The sequence below is a fragment of the Diplotaxodon limnothrissa genome, linkage group LG2, assembly GCF_057381915.1.
Source record: "Diplotaxodon limnothrissa isolate DT_005_m linkage group LG2, D_limnothrissa_male_GT1.1, whole genome shotgun sequence".
Classification (NCBI taxonomy): domain Eukaryota; kingdom Metazoa; phylum Chordata; class Actinopteri; order Cichliformes; family Cichlidae; genus Diplotaxodon; species Diplotaxodon limnothrissa.
This window is the reverse complement of record NC_140597.1, coordinates 27,924,533-27,948,016: the sequence shown is the minus strand read 5'-3', so window position 1 is coordinate 27,948,016 and position 23,484 is coordinate 27,924,533. Positions and strand designations below refer to the sequence as shown.

General features: G+C 41.4%; 3 protein-coding genes across 5 annotated transcripts; 2 read left to right on the top strand and 1 right to left on the bottom strand.

Annotated features, from left to right (window-relative positions):
- Nucleotides 1–2,252: 2,252 nt before the first annotated feature.
- trim105 (tripartite motif containing 105) lies at nucleotides 2,253–8,206 on the bottom strand. 3 transcript variants are annotated; one of them, XM_085369762.1, is made up of 8 exons: nucleotides 8,126–8,206; nucleotides 7,795–7,838; nucleotides 7,337–7,682; nucleotides 4,598–4,693; nucleotides 3,923–4,156; nucleotides 3,771–3,784; nucleotides 3,520–3,635; nucleotides 2,253–3,295 (listed from the first exon to the last, which is right to left on the bottom strand). In XM_085369762.1, the coding sequence occupies exons 3-8, from the start codon at nucleotides 7,625–7,627 to the stop codon at nucleotides 2,736–2,738; spliced, it is 1,311 nt and encodes a 436-aa protein (XP_085225888.1). In that variant the 5' UTR covers nucleotides 7,628–7,682; nucleotides 7,795–7,838; nucleotides 8,126–8,206; the 3' UTR covers nucleotides 2,253–2,735. The 3 variants fall into 3 exon arrangements, with proteins under 3 accessions (XP_085225888.1, XP_085225879.1, XP_085225895.1); XM_085369753.1 differs by lacking the exon at nucleotides 7,795–7,838; XM_085369769.1 differs by lacking the exon at nucleotides 7,795–7,838 and having other exon boundaries at nucleotides 7,337–7,656.
- A 6,583-nt stretch (nucleotides 8,207–14,789) lies between these two features.
- npy7r (neuropeptide Y receptor Y7) lies at nucleotides 14,790–15,908 on the top strand. The gene has a single exon (XM_085369741.1). It carries the CDS (start codon nucleotides 14,793–14,795, stop codon nucleotides 15,906–15,908), a length of 1,116 nt encoding a protein of 371 aa, XP_085225867.1. The 5' UTR covers nucleotides 14,790–14,792.
- Nucleotides 15,909–17,625: 1,717 nt separating this feature from the next.
- Nucleotides 17,626–22,564, top strand: prelid1a (PRELI domain containing 1a). The gene is made up of 6 exons (XM_085369728.1): nucleotides 17,626–17,715; nucleotides 18,246–18,354; nucleotides 19,840–20,065; nucleotides 20,161–20,274; nucleotides 20,560–20,638; nucleotides 21,755–22,564. Exons 2-6 carry the CDS (start codon nucleotides 18,263–18,265, stop codon nucleotides 21,874–21,876), a joined length of 633 nt encoding a protein of 210 aa, XP_085225854.1. The 5' UTR covers nucleotides 17,626–17,715; nucleotides 18,246–18,262; the 3' UTR covers nucleotides 21,877–22,564.
- The last annotated feature ends 920 nt before the right edge of the window (nucleotides 22,565–23,484 follow it).

Sequence of the window (23,484 nt, the reverse complement as noted above, 5' to 3'; positions counted from 1 at the left end):
GTATGCAGCTAATGTTGGGTATATTTATTTAAGATGGCACTGTGGTGCAATGGCTGTGTGGAGTTTGCATGTTCTCCCACCTGTGTCTATTATGTGTCTTCCTCCCACAGTCCAAAATTGGCCGTAGGTGTGGTGGTCTGAGTCTCTGTGTCACCTCTGTAGCCTTCTCCAGCGTATACTTTGCTTCTTGCCCTGTGACACCCAACCTAAATCCGGTAAATAAAGGAAAACAGCTGATAGATGTGCTCTAATAGAAATTTGACTTTAGTGTTTAGTATTTATACCACTTTCTACTTCTCCACTCTTTACTTGACTACATGTATCACAACCATATATCACATACAACCAGCAGATTAATCATTGAAAACTATAAGAAAATAGTTTTTAATACAGCAGTATAATCCTGCTTGAGGGAGATTATTTATATTTAGGGGTCTGCTCTCATTAACTAACAATACTTAAGTGAGATTTTAAATTCAGACTTTTATTTGTAACAGATTGATTTCATCATGTGGTTTTAGTGCTTCTATTTAAGTAAATATAAGAAGTAGGCGTAAACGTTTCCACCATGATGGGGATAAAGTTCTTCTTTGGTCTGTGCCAAACATCCCTGTTGTTACTGTGACTGAGCACTTCTTATCTTTGATTTGAGTGTCCAGGTCACATCTTTCTTTCCCTTTGTCTCCCTTTATCAAATTGTCGCTTTGGTTTAATCTTCCTTTTAGACAGTAAATCCAAGGTCAAATTTCTGTAGTCTTTCTCGTGAATGCCCTTTGACACCAAACAACTAGAAAGAGTTACATACTTTCAGATTCTGCTTTACTTCCCATCAATGTCGGTGTTCCCTTTTTTTTTCTCCTGTCCTTTTTCCTTTTTTGGAGTGATCAGTGACGCAGAAACTGGCAGCTATTTGAAAGCTACGCCACTTGTGGAAGATTTTTCTTACAGTGGAATGATTTATTTCAAATTATTTTTGAATCCCTCGCTGCTCGAGGGCATTCACAATCGAATTTTTTCCCTGAAGACCTTGGAGAGCTCTTTAGATGTTGGCATGTCGATATGAACAGATTTGAACAGCTAAGAGAACAGCAGAGGTTAGATAGTTCAAGTTGTTATGAAAAGGACTTATTAATATTAATATGTTTTGACTTTTTCCACCACTGTTATTCAGTTGCAACTGAATATGTTAAAAAGGTCAATTTCCAGAGGGTGTACTTCCTTTTTCACAAAACTAAAACTGAAGCAGATTTAAGAGGAAATGGCGAGGAAAGCTAGAAGTAATGACTTTTTGCATAATTGCATTTCTCAAGTTTTAATAATAAAATATTAAATAGTGTCGCTTTGAGCTACATAGGATACCCAAAGGCTCTGTAGAGCTGAGCGTCCCATTAAACAGACTGGCCACTGTTTAGCTCTATTACCATTACATTGCTTAACATGTTTTAATTACAATAAGAAACATCTTGTAGTATATAGATGTATATCACACCCAAAAGGCACAAATGTGTTCCACAGAGTCAAACAGAATGACCTGTAAAGAAGAGAAAAACAAGAATGTAAAAGGTTTACTTCATAATTTACGGCAATTTTGCTAAATCTGAACACATACATAAAAGAAAGTGTGTGATAAAAGCATGATGAATGCATATTCCGTGTAGCTGCTGTGCAGAAAAACAGTTCTAGTTTATTGTGCCACTTTCCCAATCAGGAGGCGCAGGCAGCAGCATCCTGCTTCAGCAGCCCCCTGAGGCCTGTCCAGGAGACCCACAGGCAACCCCACTGTCACTGTTTATCTGACCTTTCACCTGGCGGGAGGAAACAGGACGTCGGTGCTGTCGTGTGTTTGCAAAGATAACCAAAAGCCCGCCTGTTTTCGCTGTGGAAGTGTCAGCGATGGCTCACGCGTTTAAAGAAAAAAAATTAAAATAAAAAATTCCGGTGCAGGCGAGTCAGCAACCCTCCACCGTGTCTCCTGTTAGGATAGCTTTGGATTCACATCAGTTGCAGTGTGCAGTTGCGAACTTTGCTTTGATGATGTTTAATAGCATCCTTGATCGTTTCAAGTTGTGTTGGGTTTGCACTTCCACAGCGTGTGGCGTTGTAGAAAAGAATCAAAGGCAGTGTTTGAGGAAGAAAAAGTGATTCGGTTTATTTGCGTAAGCACTTTATACACGACGAAAGGAAATTACTAAGAAAATTAAACTCATGATACATGGCTTCAAAATTAGACACATACATAATGAATAGAAACGAATAAACAGATTGAGTCCTTTCTATTTCCTACACAATCACATACAAAATCTTGTAATAAAGTGCATAATAACCTCACCCTGACTGAATTTGGTGATTTTACAAGTCAGTCTAAAGAGTCTAACCTGGCAATTATTCCAATTATCATAGCAAAAGTAATTTATCTACATCTATTAAACATTATGTGTTGAAGACTGAGTATGCCATTAATGTAATTTGATGCATCTAAGCTAGAGCACAGCGTTTTAATACTGCATTTAAGCTAATTGGTGCATAAGCCTTGGCACGATGATTACTACAAAGTGGATTTTTTTTTTACTTTGATGAGTAAGACAATTTTCTGAACATTTTAAAGCTTTTAAGATAGAAAACAGCATCTGGCAAAATCAAGTCAGAATTTGTGAAAAGAATGTTTACGTCACGCTCATTCAAATAATGGCTGATAACCGTGTTGTGTGAGAAAGCATTGATTGATTGCAGCGATATCAGCCGGACAGAGCGGCAGGAGGGTAGTGGAGGAGCTTTATGGGCTGAGGTTTGTGGCGGCTGTCTGTAATGCACGGGCTAAAGAAGGGGAACACCTTGCCCCTCGGCCCGTTGGCGAACGAGTAGAGCAGACTCATGTCGTCTGTGTTGTAGAAGGAGACCCTCCTCTCGTCGCAGTCCAAGAAAACCCCGAGCCTCTGCGGGGAAGATCTGACCCGCAGCCTCTCCCACGGCTGCTTCCCCACCGAGTACTCGTTCCCGTTGCGCAGCCGCAAGGTCCAGTAGCCGCTTTCCGGGCTCAGCTTGATCCGAGCGTGCCTGTTGACATTCTCCAAGGCCACTCCCAGGTCCCACTTAGGGCTGGTGCCCACTTCTACCTCCCAGTAGTGTCGACCCGATTGGAAGCCCTGGGCAGCCAGAATGTTGACGCACTGAAGGAAGCGCTTGTTGTGGTTCACGTGGTGGGTCATGACGTTAGATTCGACCACTACGGTTTTGTCTCTCGAGACTTGAATGCTCGGGTGTGCTGTATCGACGTCAAACGTTAACAGGGAGGGACCTATGGGGTGAAACAATTCATTGGGAGATAAAATGACAGATTTTTAACGCACAAAACTCCAAAACAACCCTTTTACAGCATGATAATGGTGCCACTCCTGTTTCCACCTCAATAGCTTATCATAACACTACACTCATTTTCCCTTAATTACTCCCATTATTGACTCAGAACCAGTTTTCAGCTCCAGTCATTTTGTGTGTAATGAAGCATCGGGGGGAAATTACCTGGTTTCAAAGATTTGAACATCCTCCTCCATGTGATGTATTGTAAGGGAGCCAGGTATTTGTTACTGAAAGCATTTATATCAAACTCCGGGGCGATATCCACCTGCGCACATGGTCTGTGCAAACAAAAAGAACACAGAGTTCGGATCATTTGCTCTCAGCGTAAATTACTGTAAATGTCACATGAGCACAATGTGCGCAAAAACTGTCACGAGCAATTAATTGGTCACAACACGGAAATGCACGCTCACCTCAGTGCTGGGAGCTAATGAGAAGGAAAAAAAAAAAGTCACGTTAACAGCTTGTTTGAAACGGGTTCGTGAAAAATAATTAATTCCCAATTAGATGATTTTATAATATCAGACAATAATATAAATAGGGTCACATCATTTTCAATTCCCACCTCAGTCAGTACGATGTCCTGGGTGGCAGTGCTGGCCTCCTGCAGCGCTTTTATATTGTCCTCCAGCTCCTTCGCTGCCTGCTCCGTGACCTCCAGGTGGTGCTGGACTTTCACCAGCTCCTCCTCCTGCTCCCTCCTCAGCTGCTCCAGCGTACAGGCTTCCTCATCGTGCAGGATCTGATGGAGAGCTTGGAACTCACTTTTGACACGCGCCTGGAGATCTGCCGCGACACTCTACGAGGGAGAGGGATGATTAACGTTATAAGAGCGGGACTCTCCGTGTCGTGCCACGCGTTTACCGAACACGTGGCTTGCTTGCTTAAAGCTCTAAAAAGCTTGCGGAACAACACACATCTCCAGAGATACAAACAGATGGGAATGAAGTCACAATTAGCATAAAAGCTCCATGTGTCTGACAAGTACTGCATAAAGAAGGAAACGATTTCCTTTTCATCATCTCAGCCCAGCGTGTGCGGCTAAAATTTAAGCTCTTATCCCACATCTGTCTGCCTTACTTTGTCATTTTGTTTCCGTCGCTCCTGCTTTTGCACAGTTTGTCATGTTCTGCACCACTAAATATGCACATTAACATGCTGTAAACAGCCATTAGAGACGGCCGTGCTTGTTCTTATTTCTTAAGTGTTGCCATTCCTTTGGATTCCCACATGAGCGTACCTTTATAATATTCATCTTTTCTTTGTCTCTGTGAATGCTGTTGATGAAGTCCTGCTTCCTCAGGCGGTGGCTCTCCAAAGCCTCCTTCAGTTGTTTCTGCAAAGTGGTATGCAAATCTAATCAGCGTGGGGGATAGGAACACTAAAGAAAAGAGACTATGCAGAGAATGAAGGAACTCGATAACAGTAAAGGGGGGAATAATTAACGACAAGAAGTAAACGCTATTCAAGACACAGGCCCATCTGAGAACTTTGCTTTTGTGCTGTTGTTGAGTTGATCTGCATCACATTCAGAGGTTTTTCTTATATTCTGCATGTATTGAGGAGGAAACATCATAATACATTACAATCTAACGGAATCTAGTACAACTACAGCACAAAACACAGCCTAGGAAGAACACAACATTTTAAAAGGTCCCACATTATGGAAAAGCATTTTGATTGTGTTTTATTATGTTCTTAATCCACTTGCATATGTAACATAAAAGCTGCGAAAATACACCTGTCTAAAGTTTGGACTAGTGATGTCATCAGAAGAAGAAAAAAAAAAACTTTACACAAAAAACCCCAATAGCAAAATCTGGAATACTACTCATTTTTTGCAGAGTATGTACCAACATGGGGATGCATAACTACAAACTACAACACCAAAGATGGCGGCTAGTGCAGTTGCAGTAATAGTGCCAGCCCGACTTGCGAAGAAAAGTAGTAAGAGTCGAGTACGGAAGCACTTGAGGTAGATGACCAAGGGTTGGAACTACATTTTTAAAAGATGATATGCAAACGTCCCCCACAGCTTGTGGGGATAGGTTAATTGATTGATTAATCTAAATTGTCACTAGGTGTGAATGTGCGAGTGAATGTGAGTGTGAATGGTTGTCTGTCCCTGTGTGTTGGCCCTGCGACAGACTGGCGACCTGTCCAGGGTGTACCCCGCCTTTCGCCCTATGACAGCTGGGATAGGCTCCAGCGCCCCCCGCGACCCTGAAAAGGATAAGCGGAAGCGAATGGATGGATGGATATGCAAACGATGCTATCTTGACTTTCACACCAAGTGTGGAAATGCTTCAGAGAAGAGGCTAAAAGATAGACATCTACATATGCTTACATTCATATTTCACAACAGCATTGCTGTTGTGAAATCAACTGTGTCTAAAGTTAAATGCTTGAGCTTGTGACGTTAGCAGGATACTTAGCAACCATGCTAACACTTCTGGTAACCAAATATATTGGTAACATTTTCGTGTCATTCTGAAATGACACTGAGTCAAAGGATTAGGGTAACGTCTGTGTTTTTCTTTTTTAATTTGAATTGAATTGAGTTTTAAGAATCAGGTAATTATGCTGGTACTGGTACCGACTACTAGACTTCCAGGAAAGCTAAAGAATGTACAGCCAAGGATGAAGACAGTAGCAACATACACTGAAGCCAAAATGTCCTTTTTTGTTAAATATAAGCTACATTATAAATTTTTTGACTGCTCTGCTTCAGACTGAACTGACAAAAACAGGTATTTTTACTGCAAACATGACTGTGCCATCTTAATTAGAGCCAACCCAATATAGGTTTTTAAGACCAATACTGATATTTTGTGATTTAAAAATCAGATAAATCAGCTGTTATTAATGCTGATAGTCATCAATCAGCAAATAGCTGACATTGGCTAATAATAGTGATAAAGCTTAGATTAAGCTGAAGTTCAAACTAATATGAAATGGGATCATTATTATGGAAAAAAACTGGCTTAAATGTTTATAGCCTGAAACACATGTTAAGGTATGTAAAGTCAGAATTATAAAGGGTGTGAGCCGCATTACCTAATTGGAATCACTGAGCTGGAGTTCTCAACCATGTTTGTGTTATGTTATCTTACCAATATTATGGGTTATTATGCTGTTAGCTGGTGTAACAGCTCAAGGGAGGCCTGCGCTCCATTTGCACGCATCTATGCGCACGCAATGGACCTACGCAGCCGACACAGGCACACAGCCGATAATTTAGTAATCAAGTAGTTTGTTCACATGTGGTGTCTTTTGGCCTAAAAAAATAATTAAATAAATACATTCTAAAATTCAGGTGACTTTACAAACCAGTGGCTGATGCTGCCGTGGTCTGTGGTTTGTTACTTTAGCTTTTTATGTTTTGTATGGTTTCCAAAAAACAAAAGCAACAAAAAAGGGGACAAGTTGACAAGTTAATTTGTCAATCGGGAATCCTTAGAAGTACCTGTACTTTTTATGTTAAGTGAAAGAAACCAGCTGAGGCCTCGAGCCTTATATTTGCTCGACAGATCAATTTCTTATCTGTTCTCTTAGGAAAAGTGGAAAAGGATTTTTTTGTCTGTGCTAAAACCAGCAAAACAAACAAACAAAAAACCTTACAAGTGTTTTTATTATTCTGTCAGTGTATATTAATGCCTCTGCTGTGCTTAAGTTGCATAACCTGTTATACAAAGTATCATAAGGGTGAGTGAAGAGTGAACTTTGGTCTGAGAAATTCAAATAAGGTAGGCTGAGGGCAGAACAACAATAAAACAAACGTGGACGCGGACTAAAGCATGAATTATAACTGTATTGAACCCAGATGTTACTTGCTGGTCAATTACTATTGATCGGTCTACTTAAGAGCACAAGGTTATTTGTATAACATCGCAGAAGACTATTTCTTGCTGACCCAAAGAAACTGTCTGGAAAACCGCCAGCACGACAGTTAAACATGAAGTGAGACTGAAATACAAACCTCTAGGTTCTTGGTGTAAGCATCCGAGGTAGTGGCACGGACCTTCTCCACCATGGCTGCCACAAGGTAGTTAGTTTGAAACTGCTTAGAGCTGAACTCCTTGCGGCATTGTGGGCAGGTGACAGGCCCCTGCGTTCCTCTCCAGTACCTGGATATGCAAGATTTGCAGAAATGGTGCATGCAGGCCAACATGACAGGCTCTCGGAACAGATCACAGCATATGGCACATGTCAGGTCCTCTCTCAGACTGCCTCTGGTGGACTGAACAGCATCAGCAGCAGCAGCAGCCATGATGAAGGGTGCTGTCCTCTTTGAGATCCCTTCACAGGAAGTGAAAGCAAAACGTCTGAAGGCAAACAGAAAAGATTACCAATCCACTTCTGCAAATACTTTACAAGGAGATAGCTTCGATTTTTCTGTCAGCTGCCAACAAATGAAAGGAAAAACAAATAGTTCACCTTCAAACACAGCAGAGTGTGCAGCTACAGTCTGAAGTCCATCACTGATAACAAAGCAGTGCAAACATCTTAATACTAGCACTAAGCACCTACTTGATGGTGCTCAGCAGTAGAAATCAGGTGCTATATCACGGGGCTTGCGAGCTAGCTTGTGATTTGTATTATGAAGGCAGTGTTTACTCAGGTAGCGTGTTTGCTCTTAACTGCCTGGAGCCAGTTAGCGTTTAGCTACGTGTAGCAGCCTCTACAAAACAATAAGAAACAAAAGACATTTCGGAACTTCAATAAAGTGACTATAATCGTCACATAATGAATACTTTGATGAACTTACGTGGTCTGTTGTTCGGAGAAATTCAAAACCGAATACGTCAAAGTTCGCCCCTCTGCTCTCTACTCCCTGCTGCTGCTACTGTTTGGGAACAAATAGTCTTATATTCTGCGCATGCGCGCGCCACAAGCCCGCGTTTGATTGGTCAGTGTGTTTGACGGTGAACAGCAGATGGCAACGAGTTTTGTCAGCAATTTTCGATATACACTAACTGGTCATTTTATTAGGTACACACGTTCAACTGCTCATTAATACAAATATCTAATCAGCCAATCACGTGGCAGCAATTCAGTGCATTTATAGGCATACAGACAAGGTCAAGGCGACCTGCTGAAGTTCAAAGTAAGCATCAGAATGGGGAAGAAAGGGGATTTCATTGAGAAATGGGTATTGGTGCCAGACAGATCTGCTGATTGACTGGGAATTTCCTACAAAACCATGTCTAGGGTTTACAGAAAATGGTCTGAAAAACTGAAAATATGCAGTGAGTTGCAGTTTTCTGGGTTTTGTCGATACTAAAGGTCGGAGAAGAATAACCACACTGCATAAAGCTGATAGGAAAGTAATATTAACTCAAATGACCACTTAACAGGAAATTCAGGCTAGAATTCACACAGACGCCCCAGAAATGGGCAATAAAAGATCAGAAAGATTCTGATGAGTCTTGATTTTGCTGGTACATTAGGCAAGCATGGTTAGAATATGGAAAACCACATAAAAGCATGGCTCCATCCTTGCTTGTATCAAATGTTCAGGGTACTGTTGGTGATATTTTCTCGGCAAACATTGGGCCCTTTAAGTACCAGATCATGATTTATACACCACATTGATAACCATATCCATCATTTTATGATCACAGTGTACCCATCTTCTGAAAGCCGTTTCCAGTGAAACTCTCAAATTAGCTCAAAGTGGTTTCTTGAATGGGGTCTCTGTATTCAAATGGCTTCCACATTCAGCACATCTCAGTCCGACAGCTCACCTTTGGGTTGGGGTGGAAAGAGAGATTTACGTCATGGATGTGTACCAGACAAATCTGCAGCAGGGCAGGGATAGCTCAGTAGGTAAAGTGGTCGCCCCATGATTGGAAGGTCGGCGGTTCGAATCCACTTAACGGCTACCCTGAGGTACCCCTGAGCAAGGTACCGTCCCTACACACTGCTCCCCGGGCGCCTGCTTAGTGGGCTGCCCACTGCTTCACTGAGTGAATGGGTCAAATGCAGAGAAAAACAAGTAATTTCCCCATGGGGATCAATAAAGTATCCATTATTATTAATTGGGATGCTATCATGTCAATATTGACCAAAATCTCAGAGGAATGTCTCCAGCACCTTTGCCAGTTGACCAATATTTATTTTCAATCTACCTTTTTCACTTCCTCCAATGTCTGTTGCAAACGCAGGGAAGGACTAAGACTAAGACTAAGAATACTGGATCTAATATTGATTCCGAAAAGACAGTCAAGTTGCATCTTTTTACTTTTACTGTAAAAAATAGATTAAAGTGTGTTATTTCTAGGTCATTTGCACAGATATATCTGTCCATTCATCCTCCATCAGATATAATTCTGATGGAACAAATCCCTTATAAATGACTATTAAATCTCCATGAATAGTAGTAAAGCAAACATCTAATACAATAGGATTGGACTCTAGTCTCATGTAAAGGTCAGGCCCCCATAACAGTTTTGCCCACGTTTCACCCTAGTGGGAGTTGTGCCTTAAGAGGGTCCTCTTAAGAGACAACTTCCACTAGGGCTTAAACACCTGGGACTCTCCATCAGTTGGTGTTAGAACTGAAAAAGCTTCTTGCATGAGAGGTGAAACGTCTTCAAGAAAGTTATAGAAGTCCGGTCGCTTTTCTTTCCAAGCTCCTTAGATTCCGTAGATAGCTATTTGTTTAGATTTCTGAAAGGTTCCTCCGGAGCCACAAAAGACGTTATACAAAAGATTTTACATTACTTGCTGCGATAAGTGAACTGAACTCAGTGTGTAAAATGAGTGGATGGTTTGTGGAATTATAATGAAATTTGCTTGATATCCACTATTGCAAAAATCTACAGTCTGTCACAAGTTGCTAAAAACCTCCAAACTCTCTGAAACATTACCAAGGATACGACCTCGGTGTCATTAATGTTAGCTCCAGGCGTGCTTGCAAGGAATGTGGCTATTAAATTTCAGTTTAATAGGGGAGATACAGGACCACTTCTGCCTTCTTGGACATGGTGACCAAGTCCTTTATAAAAGAAAAGTTCACCAGCAGGAACGACTGGAACATCCCACACAAATATTTCTCTGAGGAATCCAATCTGCAAGCTTCAAAAGGAAAGTATCCTTTAAAATCAATATCTAAAATCAAATGACTAAATGGTCTAATCCGCATTGTACGGTTACCATCTGTCAAGTGTGTATCCCCGGTAGGAAATAACAAAAGGAAAAGGGGGGAAAAAGCACAAAAGGGATTTCTTAGCTTGGGTTAATTACACAGAAAGACAGACAAACAAGTTGCGAGGACACCCACAGTTTGTGAGCTAGAGACAAGAAGTGAATCTCAACCATTCTCAGTCCCAAATAGCTCACTAACCACTTTTATGAAGATTAATTTGAGCCCTTCCAGGTGAATCAATGACACAGCAGCCTGAGAAAACTCTCAACACTGGCTGAGTGACCCAGGCATGGGGAGGCTGGTGGATGGCTCTTTTAATTGGAAGCAAAAGAAGTGGAAGAGAGAAAGAGAAAGAGCCAATCAAGTATAATCTCCGGTGCTGAGATAATTGGTGCATCAAATTATTCTGCCACAAACTAAAACCAAAGAGGTTCAAGGATCCTATTAAGATTCTGATCAGGTGAATTCCTTTCAAACAATCATGTAGGTTGAAAGTACAGTAAAAAAAAATAAATTCAGGGCATTTTTAAAGTCTTTTAATCCCATTTATTTCTAGGGACCTTGTGATCTTTGTTGCTTTTTGCGTTTCACTTTGCTTTTGAAGTTCCTCAAAAACTGGCCAAATCAAAACAAAAAGTAATTTTTGTCCCAGATGACTATTTACTGTCATCTTGTTACAGAGGGAATTGCTCCAGGCACAATAAAGTCACCATCCCCCCCTCCCCCCCCCCCCCCCCCCCCCCCCCCCCGCGCCCCTCCCAATAGAAAATAATCCAGGTAAATGACACACTCTGAATACTAAAATATTGACTGACATCTCCCACGACACTGCAGGGTCAAAGGGACTACAGTTTAGTGACTTTCTGTGCCATCAGCATGAACTTTAATCTATTTTAGGTATCGTGGGAGCTCACAGGGGAAAAAAGCCCACGAGAGGCTCCTTGTTGTCTTGTATTGTTTTCCGGGCTAATCAACTCAATATGACAGTTAGCTTAACAATGGCTCTCTGCAAAGCAACACGAAAATTGCGTTAAGCTGCACTTTAAATGTTTTTCATTAAAGAAATTAGATCAATTGAGACAGTGATCCCGAGAATCAAATATACAGCCATTTAAATTATCTGCTTTAAAGCCATGTTTTGTTCCAAAGTTCATCAAATATTGTACACATGAACAAGGGCAAAGCTTCGAGGAGGGGAAAAACGGAATACTTGGCAGGAAATAAATGAAATAACAAATGGAGATGAATTTGGAAAACCCAGTGACGTAGACTGAGTGTGCTTTGGCACTTTAAAGGATGCTTTATGGTGTTTTATTTGATTTCTTTGCCTGGTGAAAGTAAATAAAATAAATGAAAACATTACAAAAAAAAGTGTGATGTGATTTGCAAAGCGCAAACCCTGCGCAGATCTCCAGTCTCTGTCTCTGGCAGGCTGGCACAGATGTGGAGGCTTACACTGCACCCTGTAAACCTGACAGGAACACACAAAACAGTCGAGCCACAAGATGCGCACCAGGCGCTGCACGCTGGGAGGAGCTTCGAGATTTTTTCCCACTTGTTTCATGACACTCTCCGGTGAAGACACGTTTGCACAAAGGAGATATAGGGGGACAGGTGAGTCGATTAATGTGTGGATAGACTTAAAATGGATATTGCGAAGCTATAGTTGTGGGACATACATGGACTCCCCCTTTGAGGTGCAAGACATGATTTCTCTGCTCTTTTGTGACAGCGTAACCTGTAGCTGATAGAACTATGAAATGTGCGTAATTTGGATAAAAGAAAACGTGCTGGATGAAAAGAGTCCAGACTGCGTACCTGAGACTCTTTGCGTTGGAGAGAGACGTTTTGCACCTGTCAAGTCGGTTAACTAATCTCTCAGAGCTCAGTTGGAGATGTTTGAATGCGCACTGCTGAGTAAGTTGAACAAATTGGCACAAATTACGCACCGATGCACACTCAATTAGAAATAAATCGCCTCGTTATTATTTGGTAGTAATATGTAGAGTTAGCTTGAATTGAATCAGGTTGTGCTGAGGATGTTTGATCGAGCAGGTGTAGTGGCACAAGGTTCCTATCATTGAACAAAAAAGGGTAAATAATGGTTTATAAAGTGCATGGCTTAACCTGCCTGGTGCAGCGGTGTGTACCAGGCAGGTTAAGGCAGGGTTTTCATGTTCCTCGGGTTACTGGCACTGCAACACCTGTTGTAGCACCATGATCACATCTTCGGTGATCCCTACATATGGATTTCGAGGCATCTTACAAATCAGTCAACTATAGATTATTTTGTCCGATGTCCTAAGAGTCTCTGTTTTCTCTTCACCGCTAATATTTCAAGGAACCGACACGTATGAATGGTTTCAAATATCAGGGAATTGTGCAGGAGCTTGGAGACACGACACATCTGCAATGCAATACCTTTAGTTTAACCGTAACATTATGGGTGAGAACACAATACTTCCAAATGCCATTGGCTTCACTGTTTTACTGTTTTAGTAAAATCGTGGAAAAAGCGATGATGTCAGTGAAAGATAGTCTTTCTAGTGGTTCTCAGGAAATAGGCTGGATCCCCCGAGAAATCAAGGAGTGTCTGTCACCAAAGACATGACCTCTCACTAAAGGGTGACCTGGTTTGTCTCAGAAAACTTTAAGCATTAAGTGATGGCCACAAAAAAAAATAAAAAATAAAAATAAAAATCAATAAAAATTGCAAAGCTTAATCAGGCCCATAAGGGCAGGTCCAGGTTTTATGATTGAGAATCCCTAGGAAATGGATTTCCTCAAAGCATCTTACTGTGGTTAACATAACATAATGCAATTTACATGCATTTGCCTAATAAGGATGAGACTTGGCTTTTATCCTTTAAGAGCCAAGCTGCAGCTGTAGTTATACATGTCATTACAACATGCACTGTCTGCACTCAGCAGCGGCTCTTGGCTGTACACAGGTAAACTGCCATAAATGACTAGATGATGAACTACAGAATATTTTTACTTATGAAAGGTTGTTTAATGTTAAGCACAAAAACACAATGTTCCCTTTATAAGATTCAGACTATGCATGCAACCTGCCTGCAACTCTAATGATGCAGCTTTGAACTGGCTCACTCTTGATCTCACTGCTTCCTCCATCATGTTTTCTTTATTCTTTCTAATAGTACAGGTTTTCATGTCTCTTAGAGGGTTTTTTTGTGTTTTCTTTTGCACAGCCCAGACAATATTCCACAGTAAATAGCTCGTGATATCTGGTTCTATTTTTGCATAGGGCTTTCAAGAAGCTGCTACAAAGCAAGCTGTTCTTCAGTTGATTCTAACTGTCGATCTATTCATTAAAATTCATGTTTAATTTTCTTACTTTTTCAGAACATCTACCTCCTCAACACAGTCGTGGACAAGTGTTCTAATAATGAGGCCGTACGAATTAGAGGCGTCTCATATCTACTAAATTGTTTCATTATCTTTTGGTTAAACACTACATCTCTTTAATATCAGAGTGGTATTTGCAGGTGATGTAAAGGGAACAAAGAAATAACTGTGGAGCCATGTTTTTTAAGAAAGTTGGATTTTAGCTCTCTTGCAGTGCAGAGCATGGAAAACACCCTGAAAATAAAAAACATGGTTTGAAGTACAATGCATCACTAATAATGCCACTTGTCTGTCCTAATACACTGACAGGAATGTCTGCAGTTCACTTCTGTGAGTGACAGAAGGTATTACAGCGTATAAAAGACACGAAACAAATGGATAGAAGAGTAACACACCTCGACACTTGATCAAAGAGCTCTAATGTTCAGATTCCCATAGTTGTACTGCCAGTATCCAATTCAATTTGACTTATTTTATTTAGAAAATTCTTAGCATTGTAAGGTAAAGAGTCTACAATAATACAGAAAAACCCCAGCAGCCAGACAACCCCCTCTGAGAAAGCACTTTTTGACAGTGGGAAGGAAAAACTCCCTTATAAGAGGACAATATCTCAGCAGAACCAGACTCAGGGAGCCGTTACCGCTTTGTGGTGAGGGGAGAAAGACAGGGCAAAAAACATGCCTTGGAAGAGAGACAGAGATGAATAATAACTAATATTTAAATACAGAGTGGTGTGTAAACGCCAGTGTGCATGAGAAGTCTGTGAGGGCTTAATTGATGTACATCCTGGAGGTAAGAGTTCAAGAAATGTTGATCAGGTGTGATGAGAAACCTCTGATGGGATATTCTCTTAAACAGTTATTTTCTATTTTCTCTGCTCAGGTGTAAAGTCAGCCTTGATCTAGCATCTTCCAAAATGAGCCCACCGGACATATCCAACAGCACGGGAGAAGACGAGGCTGGAGAAACCGATCCCTTGTTTCTGCTTAACGACAGCATGGGCTTGCACCAGCCTGGATACCACACTGACATCATCAAGCACCTTGGAGTCCAGATCAGCCTGATCACAGCTTACTCGCTTATCATCCTGCTGGGGCTGCTGGGCAATGCTCTCGTCATCTACATGATAGTTCGCTACAGAAACATGCGAACAGTCACCAACTTCTTCATAGCTAACCTGGCCCTGGCAGACCTTCTCGTGAACACCTTCTGTTTGCCCTTCACGCTGGTTTACACTCTTCTAGAAGAGTGGACATTTGGGGCTGTGTTGTGCCACATGGTGCCCTTTGCCCAGGCTCTGAGTGTGCACGTATCCATCCTCACCATGACTGTCATAGCTCTGGAGCGCTATCGCTGCATCGTGTTCCACCTCGGAATGCGGCTCACGTGGCACTCGAGCTTCCTCATCATGGCATTCACCTGGACTGTGTCTGCTGTCCTGGCAGCACCCCTCGCCATCTTCAGAGAGTTCCGCTACGAAGAGATCCCGTCGATCAACCAGCGCTTTCCCGTCTGCACTGAAAAGTGGCCCCAAGTGACCAGCAGGGATGGGCTCATCTTCAGCCTCTCAATGCTCCTCCTGCAGTATATCATTCCTCTAGCCATCATCAGTTACGCCTACATCTGCATCTGGGTCAAACTGAGAAATCACATCAGCCCATCAAGCCGCAATGACAGCATCAACCGCCGCAAAAAGACCACAAAGATGCTGGCGCTTGTGGTGGTGGTGTTTGCCATCTGCTGGCTGCCCTTCCATGCCTTTCAGCTGGCCATCGACCTGGACCTGGTGCTCAGGCTCGAGGAGTATAAACTAATATACACCGTGTTCCACATTGTGGCTATGTGTTCAACTTTTACCAACCCTCTCCTGTATGGATGGATGAATAAAAACTACAGGAATGGCTTCCTCATGGTGTTCCGGTGCGAAGACAAGCCGGATACTTTCCACCTGGAAGGCTCATTCAGGACTCGCTCCTTGAGGAGGATGACTCTGAACGGCCGTAACGGCGGACACCCTCCCACTGCTGTGTGACTTGATTTGCACGTTTCAAGGCATCTGTAGTATATGAACGTATGCGCGCCCCTCTGCTCCGTTGGAGTTTGTCTTTCAAAAAGTAGCCTTTTTTTCACTTTAATGGTTTGATCTTGAGTATCTGTGTCACTGGAGAAGACCCAAAGCTTTGCATGCAAATTGCTTCATGTGAAGTTCTTTTTCCTTTGCTAACAGCACTAGTAAAAACAACTATTAAGAAATGTGTTTAAGGTGTTTACTTAGGTGTTATTTAACTAGGTACAGTGTATAATGTGTTCTCGTGTAAAATGAGGAGCTCTCTTTCGTTTGTCATGTCCAAATTTATGACACAGTCTTAAGGGAAGACTGTTATTACTGTGACAGTGAGAGTTTCATTTTTCACACCTGTTTTGTTTTTTCTACTTGATGTCTGCTCAAAAAATATCTGGATGGTTTTCAGCTAATTAATCCAACTGCTACATTCTGGATTAATTATAAGTGTTCTGGCAGCGTAACATTCAACCCTAGTTCAAGGAATCCAGAGGAGGCGATCGATATATTACTGTCCAAACAGGAAGTTAATTGTCCTCACCTGGCAACCAGCTGTTCCTGATTGGATGAAGCAGCAGGACCCTGTTTCCAGAGGAATGGGACTCTGTAGAGCGAGAGCGAGAGCAGCGTATTATTGATGTCTTTAGCACAAAATGCAGCCAGCTGCTTCGCAGATTTCTTAGAAATAAGAAACGCTTTTGGAAGAAGTCAGAATGTGTGATTCTACATTTATTGCAGTGCTGATAAAGTGCCCTTTGTTGACTGTTTAATGAACAGGAATATTAATCAACCGCAGCACCTCTTGGTAGACATAATGAGCCCCTATTACACATGCAAATCCTGGACCTGATCTGACTATGGGGAGAAACTATGTTTTGCATGTCCTTGTCAAATAAAGAGATCCAGGTTTGGATAAATATAAGTAAGTCAAGTAAATGGCTGTTATATTCTTCTGTGACATAGTTTGAAAATGTACTGAACATTGGCAGCATGCAGGGACTCCACACATGTATGGTAAGCCCGACTGATGAAATATCCATGTGAAAATTAAAAGAGGTGAATAGGAGATCTTTTTTAGTACAAGTCACACGTTTATGAGTCTTTCACATATTTTTTTGTTTATTTTAAAAAAGAAAAAAAAAATAAGTGGGTCAAGTGATTCCAGTGAAGCATTTGTATATGGCCTACACATTGTGATTCATTATACAGCAGAGAAAATGCCTATTGCTCTGGCATTACTGGCTCCTGACACCCACATTGCTGTTTTATTCCCTTGTTTGACCTATATCCCTTTTTAGTCCTCTAAATTATTATGAGAGCTGTGAGTGCTATCAGTGCAACCAGCAGAACAGCACTCAGCTTGTATCCATTGCATCACACACCATTACGGTGGACGTGTGGACACTTCTTTTTTAAACAGGAACACATTATTTGGGATTCTGGGATGCATATTTGTTCAGGGAGTCCTAAAGATGCCAGTTCCAGTTGTTGAGAGCTGACAGGGTTACATTAAAATTCCCCCTCACACGTCATTATAAAGTTCAGACAGAAAGTTTTGAGACTCTTCTGTAGTGTCTTGCGCGGTCACCTGCTGCCCTCTAGTGTCCCAAGCAGGCGTTGCACACGCCCCACCTAACCGGATATAGCGTCTCGTTTGACCTTCCTTTTTTGCTCCAGTTACGTTTGACATGATTTTCGGACTTTATCCGCGGTGAAATTCTTCCCGATGGGAGCGTAAAATGCAAATTCTCATTTTGTAAATGGTATCGCCGTGCAGGTAATCGCCTTTTCATCTGAGCTGACCCTAAAAAATGTGCTTATTGAATGTCAGTAGTAGAATTTTCTGGGGTACGCTGTGCCATTCATTCATGTGGCTTGCCTCATGCTAGGCTATGCTAAAGGGGAAGCTAAAGAGTGCGGACGTGATAAAACAGGATAGCAGTGTTTTATCTCACGTTAGGCCTCTCGTTGTTGAAATATGTCACAGTCTGCGGTCTTAATGAGGCTTACATTGTTTGTTGTCAGTCACGCGACGAGACACAGTTGGACACAGCTGGAGTTGTGAGGTAAAAAGGTGTTAAAGGTAACGCTATAGTGTTCACCTTCAGGTGTTTATTGAACTTGACACCTGTTGTTGTAGCTGAAAATACCAATGGCTTGGATTTATTTTGGAACATAAGGGTTGTCATCGCTGAGTTGTTTTATCACATTGACACCGCTATTTACGGCTTCGTCCTGATGTGGCATCTGAAAATTATCTGAACACATCTGGCTAACTATCACGCTGTTTGTTCTGTGTGTTTGCAGGGTAAACCAAGGGAACAATGGTGAAATATTTCTGCTGTGCAGGTCTGCTAAAAAACACCTGGGACCAAGTCTGTGTTGCTTTCTGGCAACGATATCCCAACCCTTACAGGTGAGGTGAGGGGTTTATGTGTGGATACGCATTCGTATCAAACATCTTTCTTATAGCCTGTAATATTTTTTTAATGGACTGTAAACTGCACCCAATAAGGCAACAAAAAGTCACCTTGCAATGTGAAGAGCCTACAATTTTAGAGTCAACGTCCCAAACCCAGCTGATCGCCTCTTTCTGTAAGCACTAGATGACTGTGGGGTGGAAGAACTCCATTTTAACAGGAAGAGACTAACAGGTCCAGACTCCTCTGCCATGCTAGTTGGGGGAAGGGAGAAAAAAGGAGACAAAGACACAGGGATGGAATATAGTCTGCATTATCATAGTTTTCCTAATCTTTACGCTTAAATGCCAAGTGTTTTGAGAATGCGACATCATCAGTGTGATTTTTTTTTTTTTTTTTTAAACTTCCCCTTCATATGTTTTTGTTTAAGATAAACAAACCGATATAGCGATATAGAAAAAAAAAGATAAAATTAAAAACACATTTTATGTATCCAAATGTTCAGTAAACACTCCAGTTTAAACATTTTTTTTAGCATAAATATGAGACTGTGTCATGGTGTGATGATCAATGAATTTTGTTTCACTTTAGTTTCTTATGAGACAACTTTTGAGACATTATGTTTTACAAACGCAACGCTCAGAGAAGTCATGTGACTTACAGTCAGGTATATCTCCCAGACTCGGTAAGAGTATTCACCAACACTTCCTCGTGCTTGTTCTGCTGATTCATAGGACGGTTTGTGTATTCCCACGGCATTTTTTCCACTTGGTTCATTTTTGTTTTTATCTAAAGTCTATTTACTTTTTATTATTAAGAACATTTTTGTTGTTGTTACTTCAGTGAACAAGATTCTTTTTACATCTCTTTTTAGTTTTACATTACAAGAACAACATGATTAGATTACATTTTAGCATTCACCTACTGAGATGGTTAAGTGGAAGATCCTGGAAAGTCATTTTCAGGAAACGCATAGTTTTGACTTTATTTTGCCAATTTTCTGCTGAAGATTGTTCGCATAAAAAATTTAATGGAGATAAAAATAATAATAATAATACTTTAGGGGACCAAGCAGTTTCTAAATAGCTCAGTTTCTTCATCATTCTGCCATTTTTACCAGCCGAACTACCATTCGGGTAATAAAGGGGGTAAAAAATCACCGTAATCAAGTCACAATGAGTGTGAAAGCAAATGTTAGTTGTGCTTTTAATTGAATCATCAGTTTGTCCATTTAATTGAAGCTTAATAGTTCTTGTCAAGCTAAAAATACAGTGTCTACTTTAGTATTTCTGTGTTTGTCACTGTTTCATAGAATGTTTAAATGTAATATATTTCAATTTTGAACTGTTGTGTGGATTAAAAACGGTAAATTCTTATTGAACTGAAGCAAAAATAGAGATTTTTCAGGATCATAAACCTAAATAATCCAGGTTTCACGTCATCATAATCCATCCGTCCTTCTTCTTCTTCTTCTTTCACAGTAACCATGTCTTGACTGAAGATATCATTTTCCGAGAGGTTACCCCAACCAACTGCCTCATTTCCAGGCGTCTTTTGACCAAAACTAGCCGTGCCCCTCGCTGGATGGAGCGCTACCTTCCAAAGCACATGGCCAGCTCGGCGTACATCATCGAGGACTCCATCGTGGACCCTCAGAAAAGGACCATGACCACGCTCACGTGGAACATCAGCCACGCTCGCCTAATGGTACATTGGCGTTTGTGTGCCTTAAGCAGCATTCATCAGCAGTGCACAAAGTGGCACCTTTGGCTCATTTTGCTTTTGTTTTTTCTCGCTGACAGTCTGTAGAAGAGCGGTGTCACTACAGAATTAACCCTGAGAATGGCAGCTGGACCGAGATTAAGAGAGAAGCTTGGGTCTCCTCCAATGTCTACGGGCTCTCTAGAGCTATTCAGGTCAGTGGAGTAAAGCAGAGTGCTGCGCTACATAACAGCTGAGGGAAAGTAGTCGGGGGTGACCGAGAGTAACACTCGCCCACCTTGCATTTGTTCTGTATTTAGAAACATAATACAGTGTTAAGATACAACAGCTGAGCAGCTGAAGCTGTCGGCCAGGACCTGAAGTAGTAAATGACTTATGACAGAGAATTACAGTAGTTGTTGACAGCCCATATATGAGGATGTGAGTCATGTGTTGTTATGCCTCATGCATCTTTTATAACTTTGTTTTTCACCTTCCAGGAATTTGGGCTCGCAAGATTCAAGACCGGTGTGACAAAAACCATGAAAGGCTTCGAGTATGTGCTTGCCAAAATGCAAGGTAAATTATTCTTGGTTCTTATTCCCATTTTATTCCTATTGTAAGTTTGTGGCTGATGCTAATATGGGTTTTCCAAATCGGTTCAAACTGCTCAAAAAAATTAAGGGAACACTTGATCGCCTCAGTGTAACACATGAGGATTGGAGCCCAACGTCCTTTAGCAGGATTTGTGCTCACACACCAACACTGTGCTGCTGGAGTGGCATTTCCTGGAGAACACTAGAATTGTGAGCGGCAGGCGACATAGTGCTTCCCAGCATCTCCAGACACCTTTATGCTTGTCACATGGACTCCGTGTCAGTTTGCGTCCTTTGAAGAGAATTGGCACTATCGGAGGCTGTATAGCATTGTTCTGCTGGCACAGGTCCCACTTAAAGACACTGGGACTTTATGCCATTTTCATGGAGTCTGTTTCTGATGGAAGCATCGAGGTTAACACGTGTAGCCCTCTGGAGCTCATTCTTTAGGGCTCTGGCAGCCCTCCACATGTTCCCCCTCACACAGAGTCACATAGTGGGGCTGCTACTGGGGTGGATGGCCCTGGGAGACACAGCAACCCTTCTTGCAATGGCATGTATGGCTGGAATACTGGAGGAACTGAACTACCTGTATATGCTGAATGGATTGCAGCTATTGTATCAGTAGTGACTAGTGACACAAAGAAAACGTAAAGTTAGAGAAATATCAGTTGGGGAAAAGGTGAGAACAATGGTCTGTGGTCATCGTCTTGCAGAGGTATTCTCTTTTTGATGGTTGCCTTCTCTTTGCCTCCCACTTTACCTGTTGTCGCTTTTATTTATCCCAAAGCAGGTTAAATGGAGTCAGTGGTTGATGCTTCCTAATAGGACAGATGGATATCTCTTAAGTTTAACTGACTCTGTGTTAAACTGTGGTGATCAAGTGTCTCCCTTTTTATTTATTCATTTTTTTCTGAGCAGCATAATATAATAACATCAGTCATTCGTGCATGGAACTGCATATTCTTCTAAAATAAGGTGACTGTTGCTTTTTTCATGAATCTGGAAAACTGATTATAGTAATAATTGGAAGTGTTAGCTGCTTAGGCACGAAAACCTGGATGAATCCAATGAAGAGCTGTGTTTTGTCCCCGTGTAGGTGAAACTCCATCGAGAACTTTAGCGGAGACGGCTACAGAGAGGGCGAGAGAGACGGCGCTGGCTGCTAAAGAGAAAGCCAAAGACCTCGCCTCGCATGCCCAGAAGAAGCAATACGTGTGACAAGCTACACAAATAAAGTGATTCTGCAGCAGAACTCACCGATCCCAGTCATGGTTAGACACCTCTGTGAGGGCGCATCCAACTGAAATGGTGGGTGGACCATAAAAGACCTGAGCTGGGTTAAACAGCCTGTTCCTGCCTCCCTCTACATGCCGCACTATAAATATATTGCCGAGCGTATCTACGCCACATCACCTCAGTATTTACCAGAGATGCAGGTCTTAGACAGGAATGGTTGGTTATTACTGGCGCTGCCATAAAATGATTGAAGCTGTTGTTCGACCTTTGCTCCAGTCGTGCCCATTGTCTTGTTTTTTGTTTGTTTTTTTTTAAACTCCGTTCCTTTGAGTATGCCTCGTCTAAAGCAAGTCACGTTGTCTTTAAAGCTCCAGTAGATAAGGTCACACCGAATTTGTGATTAAGGCATTCTCGTTTATGATTGGTTTTATTTAATCTTGCATACAGTTGCTGGTTTAGTTCGCTCTACAACACTTAAATCGCATTACTGCAGCTGATCATCTCCTTGCCTCAAGTTGGACTGAAGAGTTTGGTACAGTTGGTGTCATTGCTCAAGAAGAAACCTCTGAAAACTTGAATTGTGATTGTGCATTAAAAAAAAAAAAAGGCACAAAAGCTACCTTGAACTGTACATTCATCTAAGCTCTGGTGATGCAACCCATGCAAAAATGTGTCCTTTATCAGCTTGTCAATAAATTGACTTTGTCTTTCTAATCACTTTGCTGTCTGTCAAGTGTATGTCTGTGCGCCAGCCCTGCTCGAGTTAGGGGTGAATGGATTTTTACCTCTAAAATGACTAATAACAAACACAACAGCAAATAAATACAGAAAATATTTATTCATTAAAAAAAAGGAAGCTTACATCAGTAAAAAAATGCTACATAATATTACTGGGTGGAGAGACGGATAAAGTAATAAGGCCTCTTGCATATACAAAAGTGAATTGAGGGGGTAGAAAGCACCTTAAGTTATTAAATACTAGGGGTCGACCAGTGTTCAGAGTTTCAAGGCCTTTGAAGATAAACTGTAAATGAGCCGCGCCGGCTCTGATGCAGTCTTCTGTTTGAACACGGCTCATAAATAACAGCCCATCAACACCAATGTTATACAGTAGTGCAGCTGCAAAGCTGTGTTTCCATGCTGAAGCGGCAGAAGTTGCAATAAACACTGCAATGTTATGTGTTTCTATGACTACAAGCACGGCGATTTTTCCCAATTACACTGAAAAATCGAACAATGCACCTTTTTTTTTTGTTTTTTTACATTGATGCAATTTACTAAAACAAATTAACAGTTTATGTAGCCATAGCTTGCCCAGAGGCATTTCAGCAAAGTGTTAGGTTTATCTAAAAGTTTCAAATATCTGTTATCGGTGTCTTTGAAACTAAAAAAATATAGGTCGACCCCTATTGAATACACAGAAATGAATATGTAATACAGCATTAACTACATAATCATTAAAAGTACAAACTGCCTACCTGACTGGTGAATTTGTTATGTGTATAATTAACAATTTAATTGATAAATGCACAAGTGAAGGTAGGAAAGACTTCTAGGAAACATTAGCAGTGAATAAAACTGCCATTAGGC